Consider the following 14,146-nt stretch of genomic DNA (forward strand, 5'->3'; position numbering starts at 1 on the left):
TGAAAGAAAAAGGGCACAACAAGCTAGAAAAGTGGGAAAAGCACGAAAAAGAAAAACCAAACAAACCCAGTCTAATCTGCAGGCCGTATCCGAGTTCAAATACTTGTTTTGAATTCCAGCTGCAGAAGATAAGGCAGTTTCCTCTACTCTTGGCCCAGATGAGTGTGGTAAAAAGCAAACTTACAAATCAGATGTCCTTGCAGAGCCTTAACTCCATCCTGTACATCCGATATGGACTGAAGCTGTCTGGTGAGGCTTGCTATGAACACCAGCTGCCTGATAATGTTGATGACCCACTCTTTCTGTGAGCCAGCACAGCCTGTGTGTGTGGAGGGATGTCGGGAAAAAAACAAAACAAAAAAACAAAAAAACAATTAGCCTGAATTAGGACTAGTTGTCATCATTTTTTTTCACATAGCCACGGTTTTTTCTATGGTCTGTTTTTGGGCCATTAATGTAGTTTGGTAACAGCATTATGCTTAAAAATGTTCATCTTTTACTGTTACCTGTTGTGGATCACAAAGTTTAAAACTACTTAAAAACACACACAAACACAACAAAGTAACTCCACCATGTGTCTATCCGGTCTTTAAGTGATGACGTGATCAATCCTACTTCTGGGCCCAAACTACTCTGCGTTTAATAAGGCTGTTGTGTTTTTAACATGTTTTAATGCTTTGTAACTTGTTCTATTTAATCTCAACAAGCCCCTTACAAAAAGTAAGTGATCACTGTCGGCCTCTCTCAGTTTTTATTACAACTATTCATTTTAAAGCTCAGTTTTTAAAACCTTACCATGTAACTACAGCCCAGGCAATGCAGCAGCACATTAATGACTAACCTGTATGTGGATGGATTATCTCAGTTGTTCTCTTGACTGAAGTTTGGTCCGTTTACAGCATCCTGCCATGCCACTGCATTTGTCCCTAACCATCGGGAACCCTCACCTTAATTCTTATCCAGTGGAAAAAAGTTCCCCTTCATCACTGTGTTAATGTTATGCTAACATAGCTGTTTCGCTAGTCACATAGCACATCACTATATACCAGCTAGCCAAACTTCAGTAACCCTACAAACATCACTGCTGCTTACTTTCCTGTCTTCATGTATGTCAGAAGTGATAGCAGAGCTGTGCCTTTTAATTTGTTTTAGAAATCCCTCAGTCAGAACCTGGTATATTATATTTAGACGGAAACTAGTGAGCTAACTCTCTGCTAACTTCTAACTTCAGACAGATTTTTAACTCTCAGTGATCATTTGACTTTGGGACCTGCAGTGTAGTTTGGGTCCAGACACGCTAATGACCAGACTTAAAGACCAAATTTCGGGTCACTTTTGCTGGTCCCAAGCCCCAATAAAGAAGCTAGCTTGAAGCTTGACATAAAAAACAATAATTGCTAAGAAAAGTGTAATTTGTAGTTCTAAATATATTCTAAATGCATTTAGATCGTTTTTACTCACTTTATGTCTCTTCCACGATGTTACGTCTCTCTCCTATGTTGGTTACAATTACATAAGCACTTAGCAGGACAGTGGAAAAACCCAGGACCACAGTGATACTGAGAATTCCACGGTGTTCACTGTCTTCAGCAACCTTACGAGGGCCGGTTGAACGGCTACAGTCTTATCATACACGTGCAGTGTTCCTACAAGCCATAAGGTTACCTTGAGTGAGGAAGATGATGATTGAATGTCCGTCTGAGTCCATAGGTTGAGGTGCAAGCACATTTCTCCCATTCTCCACAGAGGGCAGTGGCGCATAGGTGTGACGTCACTAACACTTAAGTTGCCTTAGAGTGATAGCAGAAAATTGTGAGCGTTACACTTGTATGCGGCTTGACGTAGGCACACATTGGCAGGGATGTGGTTGGAACGGCTGACTAGATAAGGCCTGGTGTCCAGCTAATGAAAAAGAGCCGAAAATTGGGGTGCGGCTGCGCAGGTGCGCACTTTAAATATAGCACTTTTGCCCTGTCATTCCGGGCGCCGAGTGGCTCATGGGAACGTGACAGGCCCTATGGCAGAGATTGAGGACAGAGGGCAGTGGTTCGAATCCCATGCGGACCATATGTTGGGGACACAAAAAAAAAAAAAAAAAAAAAAAAATCCCTGGCTCTGAAATTCACTTGCTACGCTTGCTAGAAGCCTACAGGCGAGCCTACAGAATGGGCTCTCTCTGCCTTTTTTTTTTTTTTTACCCCTGTCTCAAAATCTCTTCCATCAATCAATATTGGTTGTTATGGTTGCTATGGACGCCAAACACACCATGCATTGTCGCTTTCTCAATCTCTTCTTCATGTCCGAACAAACGCTCAATTTTGCCTTCATTAACACAAATTATACATCAAAATGTAGGTATTTTTCTTGCCTTTCACAAAATGGCACTGTCATTATTGTAGGAGTTGCCGTTTTCTCGCAAATGGCCTCGAAACAACACAGTTAAAAAATGTCCACATTCAAAGTCTATGGAGACTTGAATGAAAATGACAGCTGAAATTCTGTAACAGAGGCGTTTTCAACTCCTCATATCTCCTAGATGTATTTTTCTTTAGAGACCTGAAAACCGCCTTGATTTTTTTTTCCTTTTTTATTAAAGCCTGCTGATTGTTACAGTGAAAGAATGATGTCGACAGTCCGTGTACTTTTGGAGTTACAGAACATTTTGTAAGACGAAGAAACGGCAGTTTTCACCTCTCAGTTGTGGTAAACGCTTGAAATATATTATAGGGCAGGCCGCGGCGTAGAGAACGCGCTTTGGGAGCGAGAGACCCAGGTTGAAATCTAGCCAGTGGCAGTATCTAATATCGTTCCCTAATTCACTTTATAATTACAAATTCTCAACACTTGAACATTCCCACGTGTGTTCTGATCAAAACAGTGCAAGAATGAGCTCTTTAGCTTTTGATTTACAACTTATTCACATTTCTTTGCGGACACTCCTGCATGTCACAAATACATTGCACAAAGCGCATCTGTGGCTGTGTACCATTCGTGGTGCGTTGGCTCCCTCTACTGGTACGCGCCTCATTCAAATGTCGCCACACATTTAAAATTGCAGGGTGTCTTTACACTGTCATAGCTCCTAGATAGATTTCTTCAGAGCTGAAAATCGCTGTGATTATTCACCATAGCCTGCTTTGTCTTACAGTGAAAGAACGATGTCAACGTATAGCATCGTTGGTTACTTTAATTATGTTTGTTTTTTTAAATCAAATCCTACAAAACAGGACCATTGTGACACAAAACCTCTCACACACTAACACAAACTCTTTATACAGATACAGAGCTTTACATGTATAAATAAGGCAGACAAAAATGCATAAAACACAAGCTATCCACAGACTGTCGGTGGACGCCATGTCACTTTATTTTGTTTTTATCTTGTTTCTTTTTGGTGTAGCCTCATTAAACAAAATGTTTATAAAAATGACCACTTTTATTATGAATTATTAGGAAATTAATAATTCATTATTAATTATTTATTATGAACACACCTGCCACCCTCAAGTAGAGGTGGCAGAGAGGAGGCACTTGGAGTTTCGGTCGAGAAAGTGTCCGTGTGACTGAGTCCTGTCCCAGCTCTGCTTCAAGGTCTGTCGGTCCAGCTTGTTGAGGGTCTGAGAGCAAAGACGGATATCCTGGACCAGCTCTGACAAACTGTCCAGGTCTTGACTCTCCCAGGGGCCAGAGACCTGACAACCTGCAGGTTAAGCAACAAAGAATCATTTTATTTCATATCCATAATTTCCATTTTCCCCCCTATAAATATTTGACATCCAAATGTAGCCTGTTAGCTAGCATTCAGCAATGTTTTCTGCTCCATAAAATGGAAAATTAATTCACAGCTAATCTTTTTTTTAAATCTTTAAACCACACTTCTATATTGTAATGTCTGTGTGTGTAATCATCATGTAACACCTCTGTGCATACATACTAAATGTTCAAACTTAGAAATGCGTCAAAAGGAAACGCACTGATAGCAAGAAAGAAACTGTTGCCAAGTACAACTTTGCACAGGTGATAAAAACATCAAAGAAATCCAAATTGTGAATTAGTGTGAAACGGTGAATCTAAGAATAGCTTTAGAAAAATAAAGGAACTCCATGGAGTATCTCCAAGTTCAGACATACCTTCGAGGTTTAGAAGTGTCAGTGGTCGACGGGCCTCTCTGACAGACGCCAGGATGTTGTGAAGTCCCACTGATGTAACAGACGGATTTCCTGACAGATTCAGACTCACCAGTGTGGGACACGACGAGAGGCACCTGTGAAATAATAAGAAAAAGTCCAACAGGCCAGTAAAGAGTGACAATTTAAACAAAGGCAAAGCCCCACTAACATGAGTAATAACTGAGCCGTAGAAATGACGCCCTCACACACACACACACACACACACACCTCGCCAAGGTAGCTACACTGCTGTCTGTCAGCCCATTTGCAGCCAGGCTGAGGTGGGTCAGAGAGCACTCGTCCTGCAAAAACACAAAAGTCTTAACCTGATTGCACAATTATATCTTTCGACAATAAATGACATTGCATGATTTTTGCGTGCACACCTGTGACAGGACTTTGGCGAGGTGTTCCAGTGCCGGGTAATCAGCAGGCCCTCTGCAGACAGCTGACAGGTCCACGTGTGGGAGGCAGTGGAGGGGCAGAGTCTTTAACACCAGCTCAAAGCCGGTGGAGCCCAGGGGATTGAGGGACAGGCACACTGCTTTCAAATGGCCTGTGCCTGAACGTTCAGAAGATGTAAAGTTAGTTGCAGTTTTGCTTATGGGTGGGAGTTCAGTGAAGCTTAAGGCTTCAGTCAGCTGCTTGTTAGAGAGTCACCTGTGAGCGCGCTGGCTAGCAGCAGTCGATGCTGCTGAAGGAAATGAGCAGTGAGACCTGCAGAGACCGCTTGGCTAGCACAGGGCAGCAGGACAGCAGACAGGACAGAGACTCAGACACGCCGTCCCCCAGTGGGTTCATACTGAGGTCCAGCTCCTCCAGGCACTTTGAGTGGAAACGAGCAGAAAAAGCAAATGATCACGAGAGCCAATTCTCTCTGACAGATATCATTGATATGAATCAGGTTAGCTTGTTATTAAGATCTAAGGTAGTTATTAAGACCAGAGGTACTTAAATACAGGTTAGATGGTAAACCTGGAGCTGCCACTATTGGCTAGCTGAGGCCCTTACCGGGAATGCAGGTGCACTCTGTCCCTTTAAAGCATTTACAGCCTTCTCCAGGCCGTCCCCTGTAATGCAGTTGGCAGAAATGTCCAGCAGCTGCAGACGAGGCATGGTGAGCGTTGTGGCAATCAGCTCAGGGAGAAGGTCGTCAGACATACGGTTTCCAGAAATTCGCAGCTCCGTGAGGCTGGCCTGAAGTTTTAGGGCACGGAGGAGCGGGCTGAGGGAAGAGGCGGCCAAACCGAGACATTTGGAGTCCTGACACGGAGGAACCCCGGTCCCGAACCTCACATAGCCGGGAGACACGCTTGTTCTCATCTACAGGTAGAAAGAGATGGTACTTCATAACAGAATACAAGAATGCACATGTGTCCGTTTTATAATGCATTTCCTCTGTGTTGCTCACCCACTGCTAGACTTTGACAGGCCTTCTTGTATCGCTCAGGGAGAGGAGGGAGATCCCCACGAGCAAACGTCAGCCAGAACCCACAACACAAACCCATCAGTTATCCTGCACTGGTGCGGGAAAGTGAAGCCAAGGATTCAATCCCAAAAACTGTGATTCCTTCAGCGTCTTCTGGAAGCTGGCTCCAAAAGCAAGTCAGCATCCAGTCTGGTAATAGAAATGGTTCTAATCTTTACAGTTTCTCAGATTGTAGTTTCTCAGGCAGCTTGTTAACATAATCAGCCCTTCACCTTCTTACCAGAATCATACAGTCTAAAACCTGCACGCCTCATCTGGGTAAGAAAGATGAAGTCATTGTGGAAGGACCTAGAACCTCCATTCCTTCTATCAGTGATTTAATGAAAAGACCTCTGTGTCTATGAGAAAGTCTATTTTATGAATTTGGGCCATACTTTGCCTAAGAAAAGGAGTATGCTCACTGGCTGACATGCAAGCTGTTTCACAGTCATAGCCGTCCTCTTGTCACTGTGGGTTGTTTTGTTTTTTTTAAATCCAAGATAGCAACGGTGACAACATTTGTCTTAAACACTCGTGATCAGACTTCATCAACCAATCATGGTAGTCTTCAGCATCTTTTAAATTGTCTGTGGTCCAAGTATGGTCACTTCTGGCTCTCCTCAGTGTCACCTCACCTCTTCATTTGTGTGCAGGACGGCCAGTAGCTGGTCCTGCGGGGAGAGCAGAGCGCCTTCTTTCTGCAGAGAGAGACGAGGCAGGAGGCCACATTTCTGGTAGTAACGCTGAGCTGCCTGCTCACACAGCCACGACACAGAGCAGGAGTTGGCCTCACTGGGATGCAGAGCAATGACCGGCGATTAAACAGAAATTAAAAACAACAACAACAACAACAACAAAAAAACACTATACCAATCAGATTGGGATTTATTTTTATGTACTGCTCAAACTTAAAACTTTTCACCGACCTTTGTGGAACTGGGATCAGGAAGACGTCTTCCTGAACCCGGACCCTCATTCTGATTGGTGGAGGAAGTGACGTGGGCATAGGAGCAACCAAAGTTTGAGTTGGAGGCTAGAGTAAACAAAATAAAACATTCAAGCACTGTTAAAACATCTGTATTTAATGTCGTCAACTCTTTGTAGAAAGACAAAACAGAGTCTGTGGAGGGATCAGAAAGTCTAAACATCAGGAAAGTAAAAGTTTGTCAGGTGATGCTACAAAACACCAAGGTATAACTATATATAAGATCCGAAATGGGCGATGTCATCTTTTACTCCTGGACAAAGCCCACGGCATCCAGGCTGCAGAAATATGTAAAAACAGCTCGCCCGTTTTGATCAGCTCGCGCTCATTTACTTCCACATTCATCACTGTTCAAAATGAATCAGAAATGAAGACACATCATCTTCAAGTTATATCCCCTAGTGACACTGAATTATAGTTATTCTCTCACTGAGTGTGCATTTCCTGAATAATTCATGTGTAGTCTCACTCTGACTATCACCTTTTCACACTTGGAGTGACTTATTCACAATCACTGTGTTGTGTGTATTTCCTTAGTTAGTGTTACTCCATCCGTAACTAACAAACAGCAAAAGAGCATTCCACTTCTGACCTAAGCATGGATAAGGAGAGGTGGGGGCGGTGTGTCTGATCTCCAATCGTCATCATCTGCATCCCCAAGCTGTTCTTTCTCTGAGAGAGGCCTCTACTGGACAGGGAGGAAACTGCAGATCCTGAAAGAAAAAGGGCACAACAAGCTAGAAAAGTGGGAAAAGCACGAAAAAGAAAAACCAAACAAACCCAGTCTAATCTGCAGGCCGTATCCGAGTTCAAATACTTGTTTTAAATTCCAGCTGCAGAAGATAAGGCAGTTTCCTCTACTCTTGGCCCAGATGAGTGTGGTAAAAAGCAAACTTACAAATCAGATGTCCTTGCAGAGCCTTAACTCCATCCTGTACATCCGATATGGACTGAAGCTGTCTGGTGAGGCTTGCTATGAACACCAGCTGCCTGATAATGTTGATGACCCACTCTTTCTGTGAGCCAGCACAGCCTGTGTGTGTGGAGGGATGTCGGGAAAAAAACAAAACAAAAAAACAATTAGCCTGAATTAGGACTAGTTGTCATCATTTTTTTTCACATAGCCACGGTTTTTTCTATGGTCTGTTTTTGGGCCATTAATGTAGTTTGGTAACAGCATTATGCTTAAAAATGTTCATCTTTTACTGTTACCTGTTGTGGATCACAAAGTTTAAAACTACTTAAAAACACACACAAACACAACAAAGTAACTCCACCATGTGTCTATCCGGTCTTTAAGTGATGACGTGATCAATCCTACTTCTGGGCCCAAACTACTCTGCGTTTAATAAGGCTGTTGTGTTTTTAACATGTTTTAATGCTTTGTAACTTGTTCTATTTAATCTCAACAAGCCCCTTACAAAAAGTAAGTGATCACTGTCGGCCTCTCTCAGTTTTTATTACAACTATTCATTTTAAAGCTCAGTTTTTAAAACCTTACCATGTAACTACAGCCCAGGCAATGCAGCAGCACATTAATGACTAACCTGTATGTGGATGGATTATCTCAGTTGTTCTCTTGACTGAAGTTTGGTCCGTTTACAGCATCCTGCCATGCCACTGCATTTGTCCCTAACCATCGGGAACCCTCACCTTAATTCTTATCCAGTGGAAAAAAGTTCCCCTTCATCACTGTGTTAATGTTATGCTAACATAGCTGTTTCGCTAGTCACATAGCACATCACTATATACCAGCTAGCCAAACTTCAGTAACCCTACAAACATCACTGCTGCTTACTTTCCTGTCTTCATGTATGTCAGAAGTGATAGCAGAGCTGTGCCTTTTAATTTGTTTTAGAAATCCCTCAGTCAGAACCTGGTATATTATATTTAGACGGAAACTAGTGAGCTAACTCTCTGCTAACTTCTAACTTCAGACAGATTTTTAACTCTCAGTGATCATTTGACTTTGGGACCTGCAGTGTAGTTTGGGTCCAGACACGCTAATGACCAGACTTAAAGACCAAATTTCGGGTCACTTTTGCTGGTCCCAAGCCCCAATAAAGAAGCTAGCTTGAAGCTTGACATAAAAAACAATAATTGCTAAGAAAAGTGTAATTTGTAGTTCTAAATATATTCTAAATGCATTTAGATCGTTTTTACTCACTTTATGTCTCTTCCACGATGTTACGTCTCTCTCCTATGTTGGTTACAATTACATAAGCACTTAGCAGGACAGTGGAAAAACCCAGGACCACAGTGATACTGAGAATTCCACGGTGTTCACTGTCTTCAGCAACCTTACGAGGGCCGGTTGAACGGCTACAGTCTTATCATACACGTGCAGTGTTCCTACAAGCCATAAGGTTACCTTGAGTGAGGAAGATGATGATTGAATGTCCGTCTGAGTCTATAGGTTGAGGTGCAAGCACATTTCTCCCATTCTCCACAGAGGGCAGTGGCGCATAGGTGTGACGTCACTAACACTTAAGTTGCCTTAGAGTGATAGCAGAAAATTGTGAGCGTTACACTTGTATGCGGCTTGACGTAGGCACACATTGGCAGGGATGTGGTTGGAACGGCTGACTAGATAAGGCCTGGTGTCCAGCTAATGAAAAAGAGCCGAAAATTGGGGTGCGGCTGCGCAGGTGTGCACTTTAAATATAGCACTTTTGCCCTGTCATTCCGGGCTGTCCGAGTGGCTCATGGGAACGTGACAGGCCCTATGGCAGAGATTGAGGACAGAGGGCAGTGGTTCGAATCCCATGCGGACCATATGTTGGGGACACAAAAAAAAAAAAAAAAAAAAAAAAATCCCTGGCTCTGAAATTCACTTGCTACGCTTGCTAGAAGCCTACAGGCGAGCCTACAGAATGGGCTCTCTCTGCCTTTTTTTTTTACCCCTGTCTCAAAATCTCTTCCATCAATCAATATTGGTTGTTATGGTTGCTATGGACGCCAAACACACCATGCATTGTCGCTTTCTCAATCTCTTCTTCATGTCCGAACAAACGCTCAATTTTGCCTTCATTAACACAAATTATACATCAAAATGTAGGTATTTTTCTTGCCTTTCACAAAATGGCACTGTCATTATTGTAGGAGTTGCCGTTTTCTCGCAAATGGCCTTGAAGCAACACAGTTAAAAAATGTCCACATTCAAAGTCTATGGAGACTTGAATGAAAATGACAGCTGAAATTCTGTAACAGAGGCGTTTTCAACTCCTCATATCTCCTAGATGTATTTTTCTTTAGAGACCTGAAAACCGCCTTGATTTTTTTTTCCTTTTTTATTAAAGCCTGCTGATTGTTACAGTGAAAGAATGATGTCGACAGTCCGTGTACTTTTGGAGTTACAGAACATTTTGTAAGACGAAGAAACGGCAGTTTTCACCTCTCAGTTGTGGTAAACGCTTGAAATATATTATAGGGCAGGCCGCGGCGTAGAGAACGCGCTTTGGGAGCGAGAGACCCAGGTTGAAATCTAGCCAGTGGCAGTATCTAATATCGTTCCCTAATTCACTTTATAATTACAAATTCTCAACACTTGAACATTCCCACGTGTGTTCTGATCAAAACAGTGCAAGAATGAGCTCTTTAGCTTTTGATTTACAACTTATCCACATTTCTTTGCGGACACTCCTGCATGTCACAAATACATTGCACAAAGCGCATCTGTGGCTGTGTACCATTCGTGGTGCGTTGGCTCCCTCTACTGGTACGCGCCTCATTCAAATGTCGCCACACATTTAAAATTGCAGGGTGTCTTTACACTGTCATAGCTCCTAGATAGATTTCTTCAGAGCTGAAAATCGCTGTGATTATTCACCATAGCCTGCTTTGTCTTACAGTGAAAGAACGATGTCAACGTATAGCATCGTTGGTTACTTTAATTATGTTTGTTTTTTTAAATCAAATCCTACAAAACAGGACCATTGTGACACAAAACCTCTCACACACTAACACAAACTCTTTATACAGATACAGAGCTTTACATGTATAAATAAGGCAGACAAAAATGCATAAAACACAAGCTATCCACAGACTGTCGGTGGACGCCATGTCACTTTATTTTGTTTTTATCTTGTTTCTTTTTGGTGTAGCCTCATTAAACAAAATGTTTATAAAAATGACCACTTTTATTATGAATTATTAGGAAATTAATAATTCATTATTAATTATTTATTATGAACACACCTGCCACCCTCAAGTAGAGGTGGCAGAGAGGAGGCACTTGGAGTTTCGGTCGAGAAAGTGTCCGTGTGACTGAGTCCTGTCCCAGCTCTGCTTCAAGGTCTGTCGGTCCAGCTTGTTGAGGGTCTGAGAGCAAAGACGGATATCCTGGACCAGCTCTGACAAACTGTCCAGGTCTTGACTCTCCCAGGGGCCAGAGACCTGACAACATGCAGGTTAAGCAACAAAGAATCATTTTATTTCATATCCATAATTTCCATTTTCCCCCCTATAAATATTTGACATCCAAATGTAGCCTGTTAGCTAGCATTCAGCAATGTTTTCTGCTCCATAAAATGGAAAATTAATTCACAGCTAATCTTTTTTTTTAAATCTTTAAACCACACTTCTATATTGTAATGTCTGTGTGTGTAATCATCATGTAACACCTCTGTGCATACATACTAAATGTTCAAACTTAGAAATGCGTCAAAAGGAAACGCACTGATAGCAAGAAAGAAACTGTTGCCAAGTACAACTTTGCACAGGTGATAAAAACATCAAAGAAATCCAAATTGTGAAACGGTGAATCTAAGAATAGCTTTAGAAAAAATAAGGAACTCCATGGAGTATCTCCAAGTTCAGACATACCTTCGAGGTTTAGAAGTGTCAGTGGTCGACGGGCCTCTCTGACAGACGCCAGGATGTTGTGAAGTCCCACTGATGTAACAGACGGATTTCCTGACAGATTCAGACTCACCAGTGTGGGACACGACGAGAGGCACCTGTGAAATAATAAGAAAAAGTCCAACAGGCCAGTAAAGAGTGACAATTTAAACAAAGGCAAAGCCCCACTAACATGAGTAATAACTGAGCTGTAGAAATGACGCCCTCACACACACACACACACACACACCTCGCCAAGGTAGCTACACTGCTGTCTGTCAGCCCATTTGCAGCCAGGCTGAGGTGGGTCAGAGAGCACTCGTCCTGCAAAAACACAAAAGTCTTAACCTGATTGCACAATTATATCTTTCGACAATAAATGACATTGCATGATTTTTGCGTGCACACCTGTGACAGGACTTTGGCGAGGTGTTCCAGTGCCGGGTAATCAGCAGGCCCTCTGCAGACAGCTGACAGGTCCACGTGTGGGAGGCAGTGGAGGGGCAGAGTCTTTAACACCAGCTCAAAGCCGGTGGAGCCCAGGGGATTGAGGGACAGGCACACTGCTTTCAAATGGCCTGTGCCTGAACGTTCAGAAGATGTAAAGTTAGTTGCAGTTTTGCTTATGGGTGGGAGTTCAGTGAAGCTTAAGGCTTCAGTCAGCTGCTTGTTAGAGAGTCACCTGTGAGCGCGCTGGCTAGCAGCAGTCGATGCTGCTGAAGGAAATGAGCAGTGAGACCTGCAGAGACCGCCTGGCTAGCACAGGGCAGCAGGACAGCAGACAGGACAGAGACTCAGACACGCCGTCCCCCAGTGGGTTCATACTGAGGTCCAGCTCCTCCAGGCACTTTGAGTGGAAACGAGCAGAAAAAGCAAATGATCACGAGAGCCAATTCTCTCTGACAGATATCATTGATATGAATCAGGTTAGCTTGTTATTAAGATCTAAGGTAGTTATTAAGACCAGAGGTACTTAAATACAGGTTAGATGGTAAACCTGGAGCTGCCACTATTGGCTAGCTGAGGCCCTTACCGGGAATGCAGGTGCACTCTGTCCCTTTAAAGCATTTACAGCCTTCTCCAGGCCGTCCCCTGTAATGCAGTTGGCAGAAATGTCCAGCAGCTGCAGACGAGGCATGGTGAGCGTTGTGGCAATCAGCTCAGGGAGAAGGTCGTCAGACATACGGTTTCCAGAAATTCGCAGCTCCGTGAGGCTGGCCTGAAGTTTTAGGGCACGGAGGAGCGGGCTGAGGGAAGAGGCGGCCAAACCGAGACATTTGGAGTCCTGACACGGAGGAACCCCGGTCCCGAACCTCACATAGCCGGGAGACACGCTTGTTCTCATCTACAGGTAGAAAGAGATGGTACTTCATAACAGAATACAAGAATGCACATGTGTCCGTTTTATAATGCATTTCCTCTGTGTTGCTCACCCACTGCTAGACTTTGACAGGCCTTCTTGTATCGCTCAGGGAGAGGAGGGAGATCCCCACGAGCAAACGTCAGCCAGAACCCACAACACAAACCCATCAGTTATCCTGCACTGGTGCGGGAAAGTGAAGCCAAGGATTCAATCCCAAAAACTGTGATTCCTTCAGTGTCTTCTGGAAGCTGGCTCCAAAAGCAAGTCAGCATCCAGTCTGGTAATAGAAATGGTTCTAATCTTTACAGTTTCTCAGATTGTAGTTTCTCAGGCAGCTTGTTAACATAATCAGCCCTTCACCTTCTTACCAGAATCATACAGTCTAAAACCTGCACGCCTCATCTGGGTAAGAAAGATGAAGTCATTGTGGAAGGACCTAGAACCTCCATTCCTTCTATCAGTGATTTAATGAAAAGACCTCTGTGTCTATGAGAAAGTCTATTTTATGAATTTGGGCCATACTTTGCCTAAGAAAAGGAGTATGCTCACTGGCTGACATGCAAGCTGTTTCACAGTCATAGCCGTCCTCTTGTCACTGTGGGTTGTTTTGTTTTTTTTAAATCCAAGATAGCAACGGTGACAACATTTGTCTTAAACACTCGTGATCAGACTTCATCAACCAATCATGGTAGTCTTCAGCATCTTTTAAATTGTCTGTGGTCCAAGTATGGTCACTTCTGGCTCTCCTCAGTGTCACCTCACCTCTTCATTTGTGTGCAGGACGGCCAGTAGCTGGTCCTGCGGGGAGAGCAGAGCGCCTTCTTTCTGCAGAGAGAGACGAGGCAGGAGGCCACATTTCTGGTAGTAACGCTGAGCTGCCTGCTCACACAGCCACGACACAGAGCAGGAGTTGGCCTCACTGGGATGCAGAGCAATGACCGGCGATTAAACAGAAATTAAAAACAAAACAACAACAACAACAACAACAAAAAAACACTATACCAATCAGATTGGGATTTATTTTTATGTACTGCTCAAACTTAAAACTTTTCACCGACCTTTGTGGAACTGGGATCAGGAAGACGTCTTCCTGAACCCGGACCCTCATTCTGATTGGTGGAGGAAGTGACGTGGGCATAGGAGCAACCAAAGTTTGAGTTGGAGGCTAGATTAAACAAAATAAAACATTCAAGCACTGTTAAAACATCTGTATTTAATGTCGTCAACTCTTTGTAGAAAGACAAAGCAGAGTCTGTGGAGGGATCAGAAAGTCTAAACATCAGGAAAGTAAAAGTTTGTCAGGTGATGCTACAAAACACCAA

At 43.3% G+C, this 14,146-nt stretch overlaps 2 protein-coding genes across 2 annotated transcripts; both read right to left on the reverse strand.

Moving 5' to 3' along the window:
* Nucleotides 1-2,541: 2,541 nt before the first annotated feature.
* LOC145423244 (tonsoku-like protein) lies at nt 2,542-6,643 on the reverse strand. The gene is made up of 8 exons (XM_080295506.1): nt 6,564-6,643; nt 6,273-6,429; nt 5,181-5,492; nt 4,887-4,994; nt 4,556-4,822; nt 4,398-4,471; nt 4,131-4,264; nt 2,542-3,700 (listed from the first exon to the last, which is right to left on the reverse strand). The coding sequence occupies exons 1-8, from the start codon at nt 6,641-6,643 to the stop codon at nt 3,504-3,506; spliced, it is 1,329 nt and encodes a 442-aa protein (XP_080151632.1). The 3' UTR covers nt 2,542-3,503.
* A 3,851-nt stretch (nt 6,644-10,494) lies between these two features.
* Nucleotides 10,495-13,962, reverse strand: LOC145423245 (tonsoku-like protein). Its single transcript, XM_080295507.1, has 8 exons — nt 13,883-13,962; nt 13,587-13,743; nt 12,495-12,806; nt 12,201-12,308; nt 11,870-12,136; nt 11,712-11,785; nt 11,447-11,580; nt 10,495-11,017 (listed from the first exon to the last, which is right to left on the reverse strand). Exons 1-8 carry the CDS (start codon nt 13,960-13,962, stop codon nt 10,797-10,799), a joined length of 1,353 nt encoding a protein of 450 aa, XP_080151633.1. The 3' UTR covers nt 10,495-10,796.
* Between the last annotated feature and the right edge of the window lie 184 nt (nt 13,963-14,146).

The sequence above is a fragment of the Astatotilapia calliptera genome, chromosome 20 (genome assembly GCF_964374335.1).
Source record: "Astatotilapia calliptera chromosome 20, fAstCal68.1, whole genome shotgun sequence".
Classification (NCBI taxonomy): domain Eukaryota; kingdom Metazoa; phylum Chordata; class Actinopteri; order Cichliformes; family Cichlidae; genus Astatotilapia; species Astatotilapia calliptera.

Excerpts from the sequence above, each read along its gene's own strand:
- LOC145423245 (XM_080295507.1), bottom strand. The coding sequence starts at position 13,962 with ATGCCCACGTCACTTCCTCCACCAATCAGAATGAGGGTCCGGGTTCAG. Across the intron at positions 13,744-13,882 it reads CTGATCCCAGTTCCACAAAG|TGAGGCCAACTCCTGCTCTG; the intron begins GTCGGTGAAAAG and ends TCTGCATCCCAG. Across the intron at positions 11,581-11,711 it reads AGTGTAGCTACCTTGGCGAG|GTGCCTCTCGTCGTGTCCCA; the intron begins GTGTGTGTGTGT and ends ATTATTTCACAG.
- LOC145423244 (XM_080295506.1), bottom strand. The coding sequence starts at position 6,643 with ATGCCCACGTCACTTCCTCCACCAATCAGAATGAGGGTCCGGGTTCAG. Across the intron at positions 4,995-5,180 it reads AGAGTGCACCTGCATTCCCG|TGCCTGGAGGAGCTGGACCT; the intron begins GTAAGGGCCTCA and ends TTCCACTCAAAG. Across the intron at positions 3,701-4,130 it reads GACACTTCTAAACCTCGAAG|GTTGTCAGGTCTCTGGCCCC; the intron begins GTATGTCTGAAC and ends CTTAACCTGCAG.